Below are 20,920 nucleotides of genomic sequence, written 5' to 3'. Positions count from 1 at the left end.
ACTCCCACTTGAACTATCAGATTTTGCAATTCCTTGGAGAAAGGGCCTGCTGAAACAACCAGACCTAAATTGCAGAGAGCTCAGATGAGTGTGATTTCTCCTTCTTAGTAATTAGGGTGAGGACAAGGAAAACTGTTGTGGGCAGCTTCTCATAGGGATCCCAGACAGCGCCTTCCATTTCTGTTTCAGAAATACAGGGCTGTTCAGCTTTTTCTCAGTGAAACTTTTGGCTAACAGTTCAAAGGATGGGGAATCATTTCTTTGTATCCCTCCTATTTTAAAAAATGGAGTGGAGACTGTCATAAAGCCAAGAGTGGAAATATGGACTCATGGATTGCTTGATCTACGCAACACAAATTGAAGGGAGGAGTTTCAATGTTCTCCATGATTCCTAAGTTGACAGCCAAACCAAGTCATTTAAGACTCCAAACTCCATTTGGACCCTGGAGTAATCCATAATAACTCTATCTTGCCAGTTTTCCTCTTGGATTTGGAAGCATTTTTAAAAACCCACAGAAGAAACACAGAGGTTTGATTCTAGCTTTCTGCCGGGTAACCAACTCAAATGAGGGTTCTTTTTTCTTTACTATCTCTGCATCTTCTCCTTCTGTATCCTCCTCTAGAATCAAGCACTGGAGAGGTATCAAAAAATAAATAATCCCGACTATTTATATAAAGTGTGCTCATCCCTCACTTTTATGGCCCCAGAGAAAGGGAATTAAAACCCTGGCTGCTCCCTCTAGGATCCTATCCAGCCCTTACATGCTTTGACCTTTTATTTTTCCAACCACAATTCCTCCCACTGTTCTTTCTGTGCCATTCAAATACCACTTTCCTTCTCCTCACCAACCCCCCCAAATCCACCTGAAGCAAGCTGATCTGCCTTGGATCAAAAGCATTGATGTGCAAGCACTGGCTCTTACCAGGCTGGCTTGCTCACGTCCCTCTCTCCTTAATGGCTACTCAATGGCAAGAAACAAGTGCCAGAGAGGCCAGACTCCAGTTGGGTGCCTTAAAATACAACTTTACAGTTTTGTTTCCTCCAAACTCAAGCTCAGGTTCTAATGCTATTGGCAACATTCCAGAATCAGGCTTTAGTTTCTTCCAGACTCCAGGACCCTACTCTTTCTTTTCTTTTTAATAACAGTTTTGAGACATCATTCACATACCTTACGATTCACCCTTAAATGTCTGCCTTCTACTGTTTCTTGCAGATGTTCCAGCATAATAGTTGAGTGCTGACTTGGATGCCCTGGCTCGTCTTAGCTTCCAACCCTGGCTATACCACTTACAGGTTCTGTGACTTTGGACAAGTTACTTAATCTCTCCATGAACATCTTTCATTTCTGCACATCTTACCAACTGAGGTGCAGCTGAGCTGATTGCCTTTATTATGGACTTCCTTTTCAAGGATATTTATATAGGGAACAGCCTGGAAAGCAAAGATAGTGTCTCTCCCCAGAGCAAAGGGCCAGCAAGTTCACAGTTCATTATAAAAGATTTGGATTCCCTAAGCTCAGGATTCCTCTTCTGCAATGCAATCTACCATTAAGTGCAAATGTCATCAGGCCCTCTTACATCAACCTGTGGGAACTGGGGCATGGAGATCTAGAGCAAAAGTTGATGTTCTGCTATTTCTATTGCTTGGGCAAGAAGGTTCTTTGTCTGTGAATGAGGGGTCATGTATCCATAAAACTGTGGCAAGCAAGTTGGTGCAAATAATGTAAAACCCCAGGCTCTTCACAATTCTTGCCTCAACCTATCTGGTAAGGATGTAGTTAAAACTAAAATGGTGTTGGTGCTCAACATACTGCTTGGCACATTCACACATAATAAATCGTGATAATTGTCATTTATCAGGTACTTTTTATACTTGTCTGTCTTATGGGACATTGATGACATCTTTTAATTTTTTATGAATTTCTGTGGACTTACTCCTGCTCAGCAGGTATTTTATAAATGTCCTGAAGAATAATGATGGAGACAACCCATTTAGCAATTTCTAAGAAAAGGTTTCACTGCCATCCTTTTTTTTTTTTTCTCAGAGAATGAAAAACTTACCTTCTTTCAGGGTCAACTATCCACTCTCCTTCCCATTCCCATCCTTTTGGAGGCAAAAAGAATTCCCTCTTGAGTTTTATTTTTCCTGTGACATCAGAAAACTTATGACGTCCCACTAATCCAGAGGTGCCCCATTTTCCAAACATGAGAGCTTGATTTTCATACTGTCAAAAAGTAAAGTTAGAGTAACACTATCAGAGAGCAAGAAATAAAGCCAGTCCATACATTTTTCAAGTCCATCCAGGATTAAGCTAGACAACCACAGGAAGTGAAAAGCTTCAGGAAGTATGGACCTAACTTGACTTGTTACTGATCATGCAGCTTTGGATAAGCCATACATTTTTCTAAGCCATAGGAGAGTTTGGGGCTGAAGTTTATAAATTATCCTCATTTATAAACTGAGGATAATACTGCCATCCTCATAAAGTTATTCTGGAATTCAGAAGTGCAGGTAAGTGTGAACATGCTTAGTAAACATTGCTATCTAATACTAGTTATTTTTATTATTTTAATGGCTCCAAGTAGTTCTCTGAGTCATATCTTCTAAAAACCAACAAAAGCCCTAACTTATAAATATGCAGGTTCCATAAAGTTTATTTTTAAGTTTACTGCTTAGAATCTGAGACACCTTCCCCTACAGAAATAATATATAATTGATGGATTATTTCCCAGGTATTCCACAAAGAACATGTCTGAAACGTGATGGTCTTTTGGCACCCAGACCTCATGGACTCTAAAAGTTCTGAGCCCTAATCCTCTCTAGAGTGTGGCAGGTAGACCAAGATGTTTCTAGGAAGCAGGTTTAGTGACTTTGGCTTGTATCCCTGTTTGGTTCCAAACTGGAATCTCTATTTCTCTACTGATGACCTCACTGAAAAGATGAGTTCATAAGCCATAGGAGAGTTTGGGGCTGAAGGAGGAGGGACGCAATTTGAGTAAGAGCCTGTTGGTTGAGTAAGAGCACAGTAATGTTGTCTCAGATATGGGCTCTGAGCCTGGAGGGGAGATGCGCTTCAACAGAAACTAGATGGGCTGTTGTCACAAGGGGCCCTGAAACTTAGAAATGGAGGAACAAGATGTTCCTGCCACTTCTGCTAGGAAACCAGCAAAGTCCAAGCAAGGACCTCAACATGAAAAAAAGACAACATAGCAGTAGAGGTGGGAAACTTAATTGGCTTTGAGGACTATGGTCTTTAGCTAGCAGCAGTGGAGGCAGGATAATAGAAAAAAATATTCACGAACAAGCACATGTGAAGCACCTGAAGAACTCCTAGAAATCTTGGGAGTAAAATGTTGCAGAGAAGCAAACTCTGGTATTAGCACATGAAGGTAAGACACAGTATTTCCATTATCATTACTAATGTGCCCACCCTGGTCTTCACAGGCTGTAGAACCTGGAAAAACTATAGAGTCACACAAAACAACTGAAATGGATAGGAAAATCTCTCTACATGAGTTGATGCTTGAGCTCGGCTCTGTGTAGGGAAGTGTCTGGAAATGAAAAAAGTGGAAAGGAGCCCTGGGCTGGTTGACTGTTTCTCGGGGATTATTAGCAGCCACAGAGCTGGAGGGCTGGTGGATGCCAAGAAATCCTGCAGGCAGCCTCTCCTACATATGCCCCGAAGTCCTTACTCCACACTGCTCAGGTGGCTGGACATTAACATCCTCCACTCAGGGACTCTAGCACATCTTCTGTTTATCTCCATGAGCACTTCTATGTGTTCCACTGTTTCATAGAGTGACTCATAAATGCCCCATACCTTCCACATTGAAATTATCTGTGATGCTAATCCCTATCTCAGCTACAGAATCTAAATCCCCAGGATGGCCCTGTGAGTCTGCATATTCAATAAAAGACCCAGTTTCTGCAATTACTGCAACAGATTGTGAGATCCTTGGGGACAAGGCCTGGCTTCTTGGTCATCTTCAATACCCGACTCAGTGCCTGGAATAAAACCACTGCTCCTTAAAAACTTGGATCGACCGATAGATGGATGGAGGAATGGAGAATGAATCCAATCATCATTTATCAATTCAATAAATATTCACAAGTACTTACTATGTTCCAGGCACTACTAAATGATCAAAAAGTAAAAATTAAAGATGGCTGTTGCAGGAACACCCTTATAGATTAGCTAGAATGAAGATAGTCCTCCCCTCCTTTTATTTGAACATAAACACCCATTTGTAGAAGAGAGTTCATCCAAGAATGGATCAGAAGAGACCCACCAAATACATATAGTAAGTTTAAATCAAGAAGCACTTGAAGTTAAAAATGGTATAATAAGGAAATCAAAATAACTCTACTCTTAGCTTTATATTTTCATGAAATTATTTTTATTGTTTTAATCATAATCAGACTTAAGTAACTAAGTAGATTTAAACCTCAGTGAAGGTTTTACAAGTTATCTCTATTGCTTTTGAAATATTCCAGTAGCATATTCTTTGCCCTTAAAACCTATTGGAAGCTCCCCCTAAGTGGGAAATGGGTTTTCTGTGATTTAAAGACCTCTTACTCCAAGCAAGTGTTTTAAGATTTGAACATCTCATAAGTGTGTGTGTGTGTGCGTTTGTGTGTGTGTGTGTGTACAGGCACCAATATGACTGGGTATTCCTGAGTTCAAGTTCTAAGAGCTCAAGGGCATCCACTTTCAGTACTGCTGGCTGAGAGCATCTCTTGGATCTATCACACAAAGGTCTTAATCACCCTCATTGTTCTAATGTTGAGAGACCTCAAGAGGATCTTCTCCCATCCTCTTAAATTAAGGTCTTTTTCATGGGATTTTAATGGTTGTAATGACAGCTGTAGATTTTTGGTATGTGAATGTTTTCCCTAAGGATGAAAAGCAAAAGTTCTTCCCCACCAAATTGGACAAGATAAGGATGTCATAAAATGTACCATTTCAGCAAAGACGGTGAAAGTTCCTTCTGCGAAGCTATTGAACTTCTTCTCAACAGCACTTAAGCCCAGCCAGATGTTCACTCGCAATTCCACAGGCACCTTGGGTCCATTTGTTTTTTCCTGAGGATACTATGGGAGGAACAATGTTAGGCCATGTTATGTTGGGCGTTGGATGCACTGTGACATTAACATAAAGCCAAAAACATTCTGAACATCATCTAATCATTGCTCTCACTGGCCAAATTTTCTGTTGCTTTAGTTAAAATATTTCCAAATGACCCTTCAGCAAAGACTGAAAAACAACTAAAGCAGTGGATCTCAAGAGATTCCTGTACATCCCACTAGGAGGCCCACAAGGTTGAAATAATTTTCCTAAGAGAACAAACAAAAGTCTTTATCTTCTTCATTATATTGACATTTGCACTGATGGTGCAAAGCAATGGTGGATAAAACTCTTGGCACCACAATAGGCATCAAGGCAGTAACACCAGACCATACCCATTAGTGATGGCAGTAACAGTGTGATAACTGTTCATACCTGAGTAAGAAAAATGAAATGTCAGTTTTACTAAAGAATTCTCCTGAATTTTTTTTAATATCTTTATTTTATTTTTATGTGGTGCTGAGGCTCGAACCCAGTGCCTCACACATGCCAGGTGAGTGCACTACCACTTGAGCCACATCCCAAGCCCCCTGAATTTTTTTTAAACTAGAAAATTCAGCTGGGTACAATGGCACATGCCTGTAATTCCAGAAACTTGGGAGGCTGAGGCAAAAGGATCCCAAATTCAAGGCCAGCTGGGAAACTTAGCAAAATAACAAATGAAAAAAACAAAAAAACAAAACAACACTGATATGTAGCTCAGTGGTAGAGAGCCCCTGGGTTCAATCCCCAGTACTGCAAAACAAAACAAAACAACAAAAACTAAGCTAAAAAGAATTAGTCTTATTAAATCTTGACACTTGAGTACAATATCTTTTTTAATATTTAGCAAAATAAAATGCAGCACTTCAGCTGCATATTGATATATGATGTTTGTCTTGAGAAAACTTGTACAGTTGTGTGAGTCGTGAATTGAACTACATTTTTTTTTTTTTTAAATGACATACCATTTTTACCTAAAGTAACAACTGACAGACAAATATGGCCATTTATATTTGGATATGGAGCAGATGTTTTCTTGACTGTAAACAAAGTGAGCCTATCACTTCAAGAAAAATCACTATAGTTGTTGCCAATGACAAAATTCAAGCTTTCAAGTAAAAACAAGAGTTTTAGAAAAACTGTATCTGGCATGGTGAGCTGGATAGCTTCCCAACACATAGAGGCTTTCTGATAAGAGAAATATTTAAAAATGTGATTTTTCTCAATTTGTTTCATACTGTACAATGAAAAATTCCAACCTCAGGAAGATCTGCACAACTTAGCAAACAAATATCTTCCCAATGACCAGGAGTAATGTCACAAAATATGCTTGAATGAAAGAGTCAGAGTTCTGGACAGACCAATGGATTTTAACACAGCTAAGGATGGCAAATTGATTGATATAGTTTCAATTCCACATTGAAAATAATGTTTTAAAAGATACCACTTGAGCTTAGTGTGCTATCAAAGATGAATATCCAAAATTATCTGAAAAGGTTATTAAAATAATCCTTGCTTTTCTAATTATATATCTGTATGAGACCAGAGTTTCTTCCTATACATCAAATAACTTATTCCATCAGTTGAAATGAACAGATTTGAGAATCCATTTTTATTTCTGTTAAGGAAGACATTTAAAACGTTTGCAAAAATGTAAAAGAGTATCACTCTGTTCTCTGATTTTTTTCAGAATATATCATAAAAATATATGATTCATGTTAACATGCAAAAAGTTTATGTTGTTATTTTGTTGTTGTTTTGTGGTGCTGGGGATCAAACCTAAGGCTTGTGCACGTTAGGTAAGCATTCTACCATTGAGCTATACCTCCAGCCCCAGCAATTGCTATTATTAAATGAATTAATAAAAATTTTAAAATTTTCTGATTTAATTTCTATTTTGGCAAATATTGATGTATACAACCCACATAAACAAAAGCTCTCTGGGTCTTTAATAATTTTTAAAAGTTTTATAGGAGTCTCAAGACCAAAAACCCACTGAATTAAATGGCTTCTTAAACTGGATAATGAGTACTAACAAAGTAAAGCTACAAAGCAATTTCTTAAAAGCATTTTGCTGTCTATCCATTGAGTTCCAAAACCTAATACAGAGAACGCCCCTCTGCCTTGTCTCCTGCCCCCTGTGAAGTTTTATTTATTAATCAGTTTGCTTCTACCCACTGCTGAGGTCAATTATCATTGTGGTTCTATCTTAAGTAAGATTTATTCTGCAAAGAACACTTGAAAGAAGATAATCACTCTGATTCTATTTACACCTTCCTGATTAAAGAGCAATGAGTACATTTATTAAAAGTTAGCAGATATCTCCTTATTTTAAGACAACCTTCTTCCTCAACTCTCCTTTTTTCTTTCCTTTGGTTCTCCAAATTCACACAGAGGTTCTTCACCAGGCTTCTGGGACTTTCTCAGAGCTGATGCAAAAATGTCAGGTGTAGGCGTGACATGCGTTTCTCTGGGGAAGAGGTCCAGTAGCTTTTATCAAGCGCTTCAAGGGGTCCATGACTCTAAAAAAATGTTCAGAACTCTGCCCTAACATAGCAATTCTCAAAAATTTTCAATTCGAGGACTTGCTTGGTTAGAGCAACAGATTCCAAAGACTAGCAATACCATTTTCTCTTTTTTCCCTTAAACACTCACTAAAATGAAGGGAACAAAGGCATGCTTTGACATGAGACATTAGAGTAAGTAGACAATTCGTGCCAGAAAGCAAAGCACTTACAATGCCATGTTGATATTAATAACACAAAGACATCAGGGAGGTGTCCATAACCGCCAGTCTACCTCAAATCACTCTGAGAATTATCGCCCCTCATTCTGGCCCAGTCTAGCTGCCATCTTAGCCAGAATGGGCTAGAAGTGATGACAGGCACCCTAGCCACCCAGTGATTAGTAAATTATAAAGAAGTCTCTTCTCCAGAATAACAGTTTTGCATTTAAGTATTTATACTACAAGTGTAAGACATGTACCTTCAAAAAGATGGTCTGGGTTTTCCCACAGTATTTCCCAGATGCATTCTCACCACTGGTGGAGTATAAAACCTGATGTGCAGGAATTCGTGCATAGGCCAGTCTTTTTTCTCCTCGGATCATCCAGATGATAATGTCAGGCATACTGTTCTGCGGCTGGGCATATGAGATGGCGGAAAAGAAAGCAAAGCAATGGTTAGTCTAGATGCAGAGAGATGGGAGGAGATGCAGTAGGCTGGACTCCCAGAGCCTCATTCAGCAAAGAACATCTTCTAGAACCACACTGTGAGCATGCAGGGTGGGGAGGCAGGCCAAGGCTGGCCAAAGGGAATAGAGAGAATCAGAGGGAGCTTCATCCTGCAAGAGCTCTATCTGCTCTGCTCTGGGATGTGTTTTAGGAAATGTTCCCTCTTATCATTTGAAGAAAGTCATCAGCAGCAAAGGGCTACAGGTTGCATATATTTTATAGAACACAGAGCATCTATACCCCATAATCCAATATTTGCCAAATCTAAAAATTTTAGTTCTTAACCCCCTCTTTTTTTCTGATCACTATAGAAATCTTTAAAAGTACCAAAGCATACAAAATAAGAAATAAAAATAACTTATAATTAAAATATATTTCTTTCCACAAATATATTACCATGTACCTGCTATGGTTTGAAGGTGTCCCCCAAACTTCACTGTTGGAAACTTTGTCCCCAGTGTAACAGTGTTGGGAGGTGGGGCCTAATAAGAGGTCCTAATAATTAAGTCACAAGGGCTCTGCCCTCACTAATAGATTAATTTCAATAACTTGGGTGTGTTGGTTATGAGCATGAGTTCAGCCCCCTCTTGCTTGCTTTTCTCTTTCACACTCTCTGGCCCTGCAGCTTTCTGCCATGGAATAAGGCAACAAGAAAGTCCTCACCAGAGCAGGCCCCTCAATCTTGGACTTCCTAACCTCTAGAACTGTACAAAGTCTTTGGTCTTTACAAATTACCCAATCTGTGGTATTCTGTTATAGCAAGAGGAACTAAGACATCCCTTTACATCTGACAGACAAGAGAGGTCCTTTTACTCTCTTGTTCTTCTGGGTCACCAAGGTGAGTGGCAGCTAGCATTTACCCCACATTTACCATGTGCCCTGCACTGTGCTAAAACTTTACATGACCATCTTTAAATCTTCACACAGCAATGCCATGTACTATGTCCATCTCCACTTTACAGAGGAGAAACTGAGGCTAAGGTAGGTTGAATAAACTGCCCTAAGTTATACATGGTAGATTCAGGATTTAAATCCAAGTCTTTCTAACCTCAACCAAAGCTGATGGTATTTAATCCTCTGTACTACACTGATCTGCTACTACTCAAAGTATCACTCAAAATATCCTCTTAGTACTGTGGAAATCATAATTTGTCCCTTTTGAAAAAATTTTCCAGAAACCAACTCAAAATTATTTTCCTGCTCTGATTTCAACTGATTTTCACCCCTCCCCACCCAGTAGCATCCCAAGTCCAATAATTTTTTTATTTTTTTATGTGTTCACTGATCCCATGTGACATCCTAGATACACCATCTACCACCCCTATGCTGGGGCCATTTCACAGACTCCTTCTTCCATGTGTGTGTGTGTGTAGTTTAAAAGTCTTACCTCTTCAGTCAGTTGCATTAATTTATCAAGCCAGTCCTCAATTTCTAACAATGTGGACTTCACATCTGTGGCTTCAGACCTCATCCTCACAGCTGCCTCCTGTATCTGGGATAGAAATCTGTACCTCAACTTCCGGATCTGAGTATCAAGAATTGTGACATTAGCTTTTCCTTCTGTGAGGGGCAAGGTGTATCTAAAGAAGGAAAGAGAAGAAACAGTGAAGAATAACAATCTAGGTCGAAAAACTGTCATCTGCTTTTGGTTTCCATCTTGCAAACCACATCAGTCTCCTCAGGGATTCTACAAGCATTGCCTGGTTTCAGCTGCAGTTGAGGATATCTTGCATATGCAGAGCAGAAAAGGGGATTAACATTCTGAAGCAATTCCTTGGGTTTGACCTAAGGTCCATGGAGTCACACTGGGAAGAAGATGGATATGGCAGCAGCTGGGAGAAAATGACCTTCCTTCTTTTTGCTTCCTAGAATATTTGTATGGATCCACAAAATGATGGAGGAAGTTAGAGGTCCTTTAGATGAAGTGTTAACTTTGGGACCAAGAACCTTTAGGCTGTCTATAGGTGGGCCTCAGACGCTCTAAGAAAAGCATATATGTCTGTGAAAACATGCAGGTGACATACTTACGATTAACAATAGGCAGCCTTGGAGCTACTTATCTGGGTACGCTAGTAAATTGTGGCTCTATCATTTACTAGTTCTGAGTCTTGACTCAATCTCTTGTTCCACTATCTTCAAATGTGGGAAAATGATATCTATTTTTATGGAGAACATTCAGATCCATGCCTACTGTACAATAAAGTCTAAATAATACTGCTCTCATCAGTACCATCATCATCTCACCCTGGTCTTCATCATTATCATCATCTCATCAGATTCTCAAAGGGGCCCACAAGTTCCAAAAGAGTAAGAACCACTTGTGCAAGCCAAGACCCCATTCAAAATAAGACTTGGGAAGACTAATGACTTCTGTAACCCCAAAGGGTTACAGAAAATGGGGCCCAGACTGGCCTTCTGCCCTTCCCCCTCACTATGGCAGCTAGTAGGACCACAGGGTGAGGTTGTCACCAACTCCAGGAAGTCCTTGCACATTGTCTCACACAATTGTACAAGTTTTCTCAAGACAATTAGAATTTCCAATCATTTGAATTTCACCCAGCTCCTTAAATGAAGGAAATCCTCAAATGATTTCCCTTAAACACTGAATTTCCTGTCACATAAAGTTAAAAAGGATTCCAATTGGATTCTTCAAAAACAGCTCATATCGTTTGCCTCAGCAAACCTTAAAATTCCCAAGAATTTTCTACATGAAAGTTACTAATTGTTTCTGTCTTATTTCATTAATAAGTATGGCAATATAGACAAATGAAGACCTTGGAATGATTCTATAAGGCAAAAATATACATGAAAGCTCTTGGTTCAGAAGTCACACTTGAGACCTGTGTAAAATAGATACTGTGAAGCACAGGGTAGGAAGAAGGCCTGAGAGGGTGAACTCAACTCCAGGTATCAATTTACCTCTTTGGGCTTCTGTTTTCTCACCCATAAGATGAGGAGACTAAGAGAGGATCCATTAGGACTCAGTTATAAAATTCTCTGAATGCTAAATAAGCTCCCTGGTGGTATTTTGATTTAAACTACTTTTCAATTACTCAGCTAAACCACTAGAAGGCACCAGAAGACAGGGTGACTTAGGGCAGTACCCTAGAGGGGGAAAAGTGCAGGACTCCTGCTGTTAAAGGAAAAGTCCTCAAAATGCTTTTCTTTCAAAACTTCCCTGCCCACTGCTTCATTAACATATTTAAAATGATCTTGGAGTGAATCACTTCCCTCTTTGATTTCCAAATGCAACAGATCTGAGCTACTTCCCCAAGTCACAGCTGGCTCAGGTCCTATTTACTGGTTTTGCCACAGTGTTCACTAGGCACTCAGTAAAAGAGCAAGTAAAAAGAATGTTTCTAAAAATGTGTTTGTGAATTAGGAATATTGTTCTAAAAGCCAGATGGATGCTCCACCCCCAGATGCCATTCTCTGAGAGAGCCAGGAGTCTCCCTTGGTCAGGGCAGTGGGCATCATGGATCTTGGGGAAGCACAGGCAGAGACCTGCTTCCTCCTCCCCACACCCACCCCTCCCCAATCTGCCCAGGGCCACTTCCTGGATTGGGGCCTCTACCTCCCCCGGCACCAAATCAGAAAGCAGAGCTTTTCCTGGCGGTGATTCTGAGACTCCTCCCAGTAAGGGCCTTTTAAGAGGCCCAAATAGTTCAAATTCATTTGTTTAAACAAATAATTGAGACAATTCTAGAAGCTCTTACACTCTTAGAATTTCAGGAAGGAGAGCATGGGCTAGGAATGCTGAGATAGGAATAAGATCACTATACCTTGTGTCTTCTATAACATCATCTATCAGCTTCAACCACAGTTCAGCCAGCTGGTTTGCAGGAATTTTACCTTGTATGCCTGATTTTAGAGCCTCTATGTTGGATCGCTAAATAAAGAATTTATAAAGAGAAAAAAATAGTTGATAATTGTGCATTATGCCATATATTCAGCAAAGGCTTCACTTAAATTTCCAAGGGGGTGGGGAGCCATTAAAAAACTTTTTATAGAAAAGTCAGAGTTATTTTTTTCCCCACTTAAGAATACTCACCATAGTTTTTAGCAGTGTTTATTTTTTCTTCAAAATGTAATCACGTTAAAATGCTAATATGTTTACGTATTAAGTTATCACTTAGTTTGGCCTTTGAAACCATGTAAGTATTTAATGTATTCAAAAAAATAAATAAAAAGAGCAGGGCATAGTGGCGCACACCTGTCATCCCAGCGGCTCAGGAGGCTGAGGCAAAAGGATTGCAAGTTCAAAGCCAGACTCAGCAAAATTGAGGTGCTAAGCAACTCAGTGAGATTCTGTCTCTAAATAAAATACAAAATAGGGCTGAGGATGTGGTTCAGTAGTCAAGTGTCCCTGAGTTCAATCTCTGGTACCCAAATAAATAAACAAATAGAAACCAGCAAGAATAAGAAGAGGACCCTAAAAAAGACTATAAACAGAAACAAAATGGATCTAATCATACTTCAGATGAAAATAACATAATTACACTGATCCTACCCAGGTAACTGTTTCAAACACAATATTTTGACTATACTTCTTCAGTGAATGACAAAAACAATCATAAACGTATCAAACTCTAATTAGTAGGCTTGTTTTTCACCATGGTTTATCTGTGGATTTTAAATTTGAACTTACTGAATATATTAAGGATAACAGAGGCCAAATTTCTCACTGTTAAGAAATATGAGAATAAATGGTATTGGACTGGAATTGGGGTATCTTTATGAACCCATAATCATTAGTATACTGATAGATAAAGGGGTAAACATACATTTATATAAGTATATAAACAACATATATTTATGTGTGTGTATGTGTGATCATGTGCAAGTATGTCCTAGAAATAATGACCTATCAGTAGTAGTAAGCACTTTAGTACTCAGATCTTATTATTTATTTATAATATGTTTTAGTTGTAGATGGACACAATATCTTTTCTTATTTTGTGTGTGTGTGTGTGTGGTGCTGAGGCTCAAACCCAGTGCCTCACATGTGCAAGGCGCTCTATCACTGACCTACAGCCCCAGTCCACCCCAGATCTTATTTTTCAAATGTCATTCCCTACTAAAGGAGCCACAGCTCCTTGGAGAAATCATGGTTCCAGGGCTGGGGCAGACAAAATACAAGATGTTCCCAGAACTAGTGTTAAGCCATGCTGAGCATCTGCCAACACAGAGGGTGAGGGAATGCCCACCACAAGGAAAAGCTGCCATCCTGGCCAGATTAACATGGAATTAGAATAGACTGGTGGATGGAGAGAGTTTATAAGAACAATGAGGGTGCAAAAAGCTGAAGACTCTCCAGAATATAATTTGAATAAAAATGTGACTAATTCTCCACAAATTCCCTTAAGAAAGGGGATTAGAAATTAATATTCCAAATACATTGCATATCAGTGGTAACAATTTTACTTAATTTAAATTGCATAATGTTCTTTCCATATTTTCTTTATAACATCAAATAATATTTTTAGATTTTGTCAGAGTTTTAGATCAAGTATAATCCCACATGTCTTGGTTCAGCTCTGGTAGTTGAGATCTTATGAAAAACTAACAATAATACACATTTTTGTGTTTATTTGTACATTTTAATTATACATATTAATAGGGATATTTCTATACATGCATTAATCATATATAACCACGCTTTTTCCACACCCTACTACACCAAACATTAATTTTGAAATTAAAACACTAATGCTCAATGAGTTTTATCTATACGTGATAGGAATAACTTAGCATCTAAGACTTAATTAGAAATATCCCAAACATATCTTCTTTTTCCTTACTAACCTAGTTGATCAATGTCAGCAAGATGGCTAATGGCAGATATCATGTCTATGCAGTTCCACCAAAGGAAACCAACCCCCAACTTCCAAACAAGGTAGTTCCTCCAGTCTGTAGCAAGAATAGAAAATGTCAGGCACTGGTTTCCCTAAGCCATCTCTTCTTATAGTGAAGATTTCTACTATACTAATAGCAAAGCCCTAAAAATTCCATATTGCTACTGGAATGAACCACTCTTCCTACACAAATTGCAGCAGAAACTATGAGTCACCTCACCCCCTGCATCCTCCCTCTGCCACAATAAGAACACTTTTATCTGAGCATATGCTGCCCAGGCACAAGACTGCATTCCCCATCTTCCTTGTAGTTAGAACATGTCTACATGACTGGGTTCTGGATAATGGAAAGTGAGTAGAGATCAAGTGTATGACTTCTGGGTCTTTCCTAGAGTAAGGTCTCTGTCATCTTATGCCCCCTCTTTTCCCTTTCCCTTAGGCTTGAGGGTGAATGTCATGGTGAGCTGCAGACAGTGCTAATTCTTAGTGATGGCAGAGCAACAAGGGGGTCCCCAATATCATTGAACTTCCCTATCAGCTTTGGATCACTTATCTCAACTGTTACTACAGAAATCACTTTTGCCTTCTTGGACCACTGCATTTAGAGATCCATGTTACAGGGGCCTATTGCATCCTGACACATAATTCACTCTGGTAAAAAGGAAATGCCAAAAAGATAAACTTACCAGCCGTTCTGCTATGACTAGGAGCGTGTTCACTGCATCCAGGCGGTGACTAATATCCTCCCAGTATGAAGTCAGGGTAACAACTGGCTTTGTGTGGGCCCAAGGCAAGTAATAATAGTAGTTTCCTGGTATAGACATGAGGAGTCAGTGGACCCTGGACGCTTAAGGTAGACAACATATTTATTAAAGAAATGTGCAGACGAGCTACTGATTAATCCATGTGCTTGCAGAAGGACCTGGGATAATTGGGTTCTTTATTTTTATTCAATTAAGTAACAGAGATAGAAAACTCTCTTTCATTTAGCATGTTTTGAACATTTCTCTAAATTATCCCTGTGCACTGAGCCCAGCGACCTCAGGATCTTTTTAGTTATTTGGGATCATGCATCTGAACATCAATGATGATTATAAAGCATGGAGGTAGAAAATATAGAACATCAGAGATTAGGTTGAATGTATTTGTTCCTGAAAACTAATTTTAAATAAATATTTTTATTGGGAGGAGGGAAAAAAGTGTTTTTCATGTTCTTTGTAGGGCTTGCATGGAGTTTGGTATTAATTAGTACTCTACTGTGATAAAGAATTAATAGCTAATGTTTTCTAGGGCATTTTGTTGTAAAACTGCTTATGCAAAAGCTAGGTAAAAAAAAATTTTGGCAATGCCTTTGGGGTATTTGACCAGGATTCATCTCTCCCTTCTCTATGCTGTCAAACCATTTGTTGATACTTTTATTGGGGTGTTATACCTTTGTCTTCTACTATGGTTTACAGTTGCTTTTTAGTATCCAAGGAGATCGATTCCAGGATCCCTGTAGTGATACCAAAATTCAGGGATGCTGAAGTCCCTCACATAAAATGATGTGATACTTGCATGTAACCCCTGCAATCCTCTTGCACACTTTAAATCATTCTGGATTACTTACCAGACCTAATACAATGTAAATGCTATATAAACAGTTGTTGGACTGTATTGTTTAGGGAATGATGATGAGAAAAAAGTCTGTATATGTTCAGTACAGATGCTTTTTCCCCATATATTTCAGGCCATAATAGGTCAAATCCAATGATGCAAATCTGTGGATACGGAGGGCTGACTGTATTTTACATACTACAATAGAAGCTCCTTAAAAGCAGGGACCATTTCTCACTCATCTTTGTTCAAAAACTGACTGCTATTTCATCCTCACAACACCTCTGAAGAACATGAAGAAACTGAAGGTTAGAATTAGGTGATGTGGTCAGGATCACAGTGCTGGTGAAGACCAGAGGCTTGATGTTTCCAGTGCCTGAGCCTGAGTCCCATCTACTTCACCTATTCAATACAAGAAAGATTTGGGAATAATGGGGGTAGGAGCTGCTTTAGGAGCTCAATATTAATCAGAGTTGCCATCTTGGGACTTTAAAAGGCAGAGCTAGTGTCAAAGCCGGGCATGTTGGTGGGGGCAGCTCTTGGTAATGGGACTTGCAAATTCTTGGGTTAGAGCTTTCTTGAAGATGCCTAAACTCCAGCCACACTCTTCCTCGTTTAACCTTTTTGTTTCCCCTAATGCTGTGCTGAGGATAATGGCTGCCAGAGTGACAGCAGAGTGCATGCTTCTTGTCCTGGGATGCACTCATTGTTAGCAAGCATAGGACCAAATGGTTAGTGTCAATCTTACCATCAAAGACGGCACGACTGTATTGAGTTGTTGATGCCAAGGGCTTACAGGTCATGTCAAACTTGTTGCCGTAGTTCCCAATGCTGACCTCAAACTGGATGGCCTCACCAACATCTTGCAGCATGGTGGCTGAATGGAACACGGCAGACAGGCTGTACTTCCGCCTTCGCTGATATTTCTATACAGTATGAGCAGACATAGTGAAGTTCAGTGAAGTTCCTTTTGCCTGTATTTGCACACGGATTTCTAACAGATGTAATTTTATAAACCCAATTGATTAGTGCTGAATTAAATACCAGTGGAGAATGTTCTTGGACCCAGGAATTCCCCTTGTACTCTCACAAATGAGCAAAGAGAGAAGTGCCAAGATATACATCACTGTGTTGACTGGAATAAGGGTAAAAAGCGGCAACAATACCAAGTCTACCTGCAGGCCACAGGTTAAACAAATCAGGTTACTGTCATATAAATGAATGAAAGTTCACAAAGACTTAAGTATATCCATAAGTGCAAAATAGAGAAAGGGTGTATCTTAAGTGAATTCATTATATATTTTTAAATAGTGTCACGAAGGAGTTTTGGAAGAATATAACTCAAATTGTTAACAGTAGTTATATTGGAGAAGACAGATTATACAAACTTTACTTTTTAATTTATATATGTTTATTTATTGGAATTGCTTAAGTATTATTTTTTCTAGTTTAGAAATAACAATAAAGCAAAACAAGCCAGACGCAGAAAGACAAATATCATGTTTTTTCTTATATGTGGAAACTAAAAAAACAAAGATGCCCTGAAAGTGGAAGAGGGACTATTATGGTCTGGAAAAGGAATGATGGGGAGAAGGAAGAAGGGAGATAAGAGTTGGGGGGAAGGAAAGGAGTGGGGGACAAGATCAATGACCGTGAAAATCATTGATTTGTACAGCTAATACATGATAATAATTATAATAAAAAGAAATCACAATAAAGATTTTTAATGTTAGATTTTTAAATAAGTGAAAATAGGTAAACTTTCCCTTCTTTAAATTACTGGTTTGTTAGGGGCATGTGTGAGAGGAAGTTGAAGATACAGCCAACAGGAACCACACTGAGTCTATCAGCTTAACAGAAATGACCCTGAGCCCTCAGGCCTTCCTTCATGGGTACGAAAAATCTCTTGAATCTACATGCTGCCTCAAATCCTTGCTCACATGACATTTCTCCTTCTTGTTGGCCTATATCCTCGCTGAACTTTAGGCAGTTTGCGTTCTTCAGTCAAACAGCTACGCGATGGTTTAAGTAGCCATACTTTGCCATGTGTGGAAACCCTGCCATTTACTATTCTGCCATTTACTATTGCCTGCATCCAGAGTCTGTCCTGGAACCCTGTTGGTATCCAGTCTCTGTGCACACTTGCCCCAGTAGGAGGTGAGAACTTCGGTGTTTATCAGCACAGCCACACGTTCTATGCTCCATTGGTGAACTTATGAGACCCACAAATGACTTGACAAATTTTTCAATGTAGCCAGTTTAATTCAAAAGCCCTTAGAGAAGCATCCAGACTTGTGGTTTGAGATTGGAGGTATCAGACTTTGGCATAGAATGACTTTTTGTTGTTGTATTTGTTTTCTTTCCAAAGTTACCTCACTAGCAATTTTGGGCTACAATCTAAATAGGAAAGTAGTGACCTATTTCACCTCCAGGATGTTAATAAAAATTACTTGAACCCAGTAGGATGTTTGCTAACCGATTATCTTTCCTTCATTGTCCATCTGTACCTTGGCTTTTATTCAATTAAATGAATCACAATTATAGGTGGATCTTCTGACTTGTGTGAAGCAAGAATGTGGTCATATAATTGTAGAAGTACTCATGCAATCATTTCAAAACTTTTTAAAAATTGTGGTAAAATACTAAAAAAAAAAATTGTTAGGTGTACAGTTCAATGGCAGTGGGTACATTCATATTGTTGTGCTACCATTACCAGCCATCCACACTTAGAACTCTTCTTAATCTTGTAAAACTGATGATATGTACTCCTCAAATAACAATTCTCCATTTCCCCCTCCCTCCAGTCTATCTGTCTCCATGAATTTGACTACTCTAGATACCTCACATAAATGGAATCAGGCAGTATGTCCTTTTGCATCTGGCTTAATTCACTTAGCAGAATGTCCCCAATATCTTTTATGTTGTATCATGTGTCAGAATTTTCCTTTTCTTTCTTTCTTTTTTTTTTTGGGGGGGGGGGTGGGTGGGGGTGGTATTGGGGATTGAACCCAGGGGCACTTTACCATAGAGCCACATCCCCAGTCCTTTTTATTTTTCATTTTGAGACAGGGTTTCCATAAGTTCCTTAGGGCCTTCCTAAGTTGTGGAGGCTGACTTGGAACCTGCAATCCTCCTGCCTCAGCCTCCTGAGTCACTGCATTACAGGCATATACCACCGTACCCAGCTAATTTCCTTCATTTTAAAGGCCAAATACATTCCATTGTAAGACTATACCTCACTTTGTTTATCCATTCATCCATGGATGCACACTTGGATTGCTTCTTCTACCTTTTGGCTATTGTGAATGATCCTGCTGTGAACATGGGTGTTCAAATATCTGTTTGAGTCTCTGATTGCAATTCTTTTGCATCTATACCCTGAAGTGGGATTGCTGGATCATAGGGTAACTCTATTGTTCATTTTTGGAGGACTGTTTTAAGAAACTCTGGCAGTGCATGTAGCTTGTAGTCTTGAAAAATCCCTGGACATTCCATCATTAGAGTCTCCATTTTGGCTAAAGGAAATTTTTGACATGGCATAATTAACTTCTAATAAGACTTTGTCAGAAACCCCTCTGAGCTTTAGTATTTATAGAAGTCTTTCTAGCAGGGCGATGGTGCACACCTGTAATCCCAGGGGCTCAGAAAGCTAAGACAGCAGGACTGTGAGTTCAAAGCCAGCCTCAGCAATGGCAAAGTGCTAAGCAACTCAGTAAGACAAAACAAAAATACAAAAAAAGGGCTAGGGGTTGCTGGGGTTGTGGCTCAGCGGTGAAGTGCTTGTGTAGCACAGATCAGGGCCTGGGTTCGATCCTCAGCACCACATATACATAAATAAATTAAATTAAAGTATTAAAAAAGGGGGGGGGGGCCTAGGGATGTGGCTCAGTGGTCAAGTGCCCCTGAGTGCATTCCCTGGTACCAAAACAGAAGAAGAAGTCTTTCTCTCAATTGCACACTGAATCACCTGTGGGGCTTTAGCCTGTGCATTGTGAGTTTAAAAGCTTCCCTATCTTGGTCCACTGTCACTTTTGTAGAGGGGATTTGGGGGATTGAAGCTACTTGTCAGGATCTCTGTTTTAACTACTCACAACTAAGCCCTTTGAAACTATTCATACTTCAGAACTGTGTAGAAATTGTGGGCTTGAGTCTAAATTGTGTAAAAATTAAAAAGTAGGAAGTTGTTTGTATTAGTCAGTATAACTTCTAGAGAAGGGAAGGAGCTAAAAATAGGAAACATAATTTGGGGCCTGAGTCAGGGCACAGAAGAAAATAACTGGTACTTAAGCCACAGCTATCTGTTAAGCCAGAATCTGCGGAGGATAGACAGTTCACGGGAATATTCAGGAGGGTGGAGATGCTGTGTCTGGCTGGGTCTGCCATTCCATTAGAATTTCTTGGATGCTCTCATGCACAATTTGCAGCCACCCCCAGAGCCCTGGTAGGACCTTCACTCCGGAGATTCTGAGCTCTGAAAGTACAGTCTGGGCTTCTGACCATCACAACTCCCAATAGAGGAACACACTGTGAGCAAACTGCTATCCACGGAGCATCCTCGGATCACTCTGCAAGTCCAGAGTCTAGGAAGAGTATCCCTGCCATCTGCTCCTCTGTCCTGGGGGCCCCATTGCCCTACTACATTAAGGCAGCTGAGAAATGGGCCTGCCTCCAGACCTTTCCCACTTCTCCTCTGCCTTAAGAACACAAAGAGATGGAGAAAGGAAAAAACAATAAGCACCATTTTAGAGAAGCTGTGAGCCTCAGCTTTTGTTCAGGACCCTCCCTTAGTTGCCTTGGGGCAAAACTGCTTACTGCAAGGGAAAGTTAAAGAATGTAAACTATAGTCTGTTGGACCGGGATGGATGGATGTTTCTTTATTGTGTAAGGCGTGGGGGTTCTCCTTCTAATCTTCAGTGACAAGCAAAACACAATAGATGAGGTGGCATAGGGCAGGATTTCAGAAGTCATTTTGGGGAAGGAGGAGATTTTTTGCTAAGCGGGTTACTGATACAAGGTAACCGGTTTTGAAAGAGGCTGAGGGTACAGACATGAGACATTAAAGGTCAGTAACAAGGAAGATATGCTCCAAAGAAAGTTGCCCAACTTGACATCTTTGACCTGTTTATTAA

At 39.6% G+C, this 20,920-nt stretch overlaps 1 protein-coding gene across 2 annotated transcripts in view; it reads right to left on the bottom strand.

The window, feature by feature from the left end:
• Myof (myoferlin) overlaps positions 1–20,920 on the bottom strand; it is a 149,932-nt gene that overhangs the window by 49,143 nt on the left and 79,869 nt on the right. For both annotated transcript variants that reach the window (XM_027939890.2, XM_071611084.1), the window contains 7 exons: positions 16,540–16,717; positions 14,882–15,006; positions 12,123–12,229; positions 9,728–9,920; positions 8,094–8,249; positions 4,961–5,092; positions 2,062–2,225 (listed from right to left, as the gene is read on the bottom strand). In XM_027939890.2, coding sequence (XP_027795691.2) covers positions 2,062–2,225; positions 4,961–5,092; positions 8,094–8,249; positions 9,728–9,920; positions 12,123–12,229; positions 14,882–15,006; positions 16,540–16,717 — 1,055 coding nt within the window. The remainder of the gene's footprint in view (positions 1–2,061; positions 2,226–4,960; positions 5,093–8,093; positions 8,250–9,727; positions 9,921–12,122; positions 12,230–14,881; positions 15,007–16,539; positions 16,718–20,920) is intronic.

The sequence above is a fragment of the Marmota flaviventris genome, chromosome 4 (genome assembly GCF_047511675.1).
Source record: "Marmota flaviventris isolate mMarFla1 chromosome 4, mMarFla1.hap1, whole genome shotgun sequence".
NCBI classification, from domain to species: Eukaryota; Metazoa; Chordata; class Mammalia; order Rodentia; family Sciuridae; genus Marmota; species Marmota flaviventris.
Note: the sequence above shows the minus strand (reverse complement) of the source record. Positions and strands in the feature narration are given on the sequence as shown.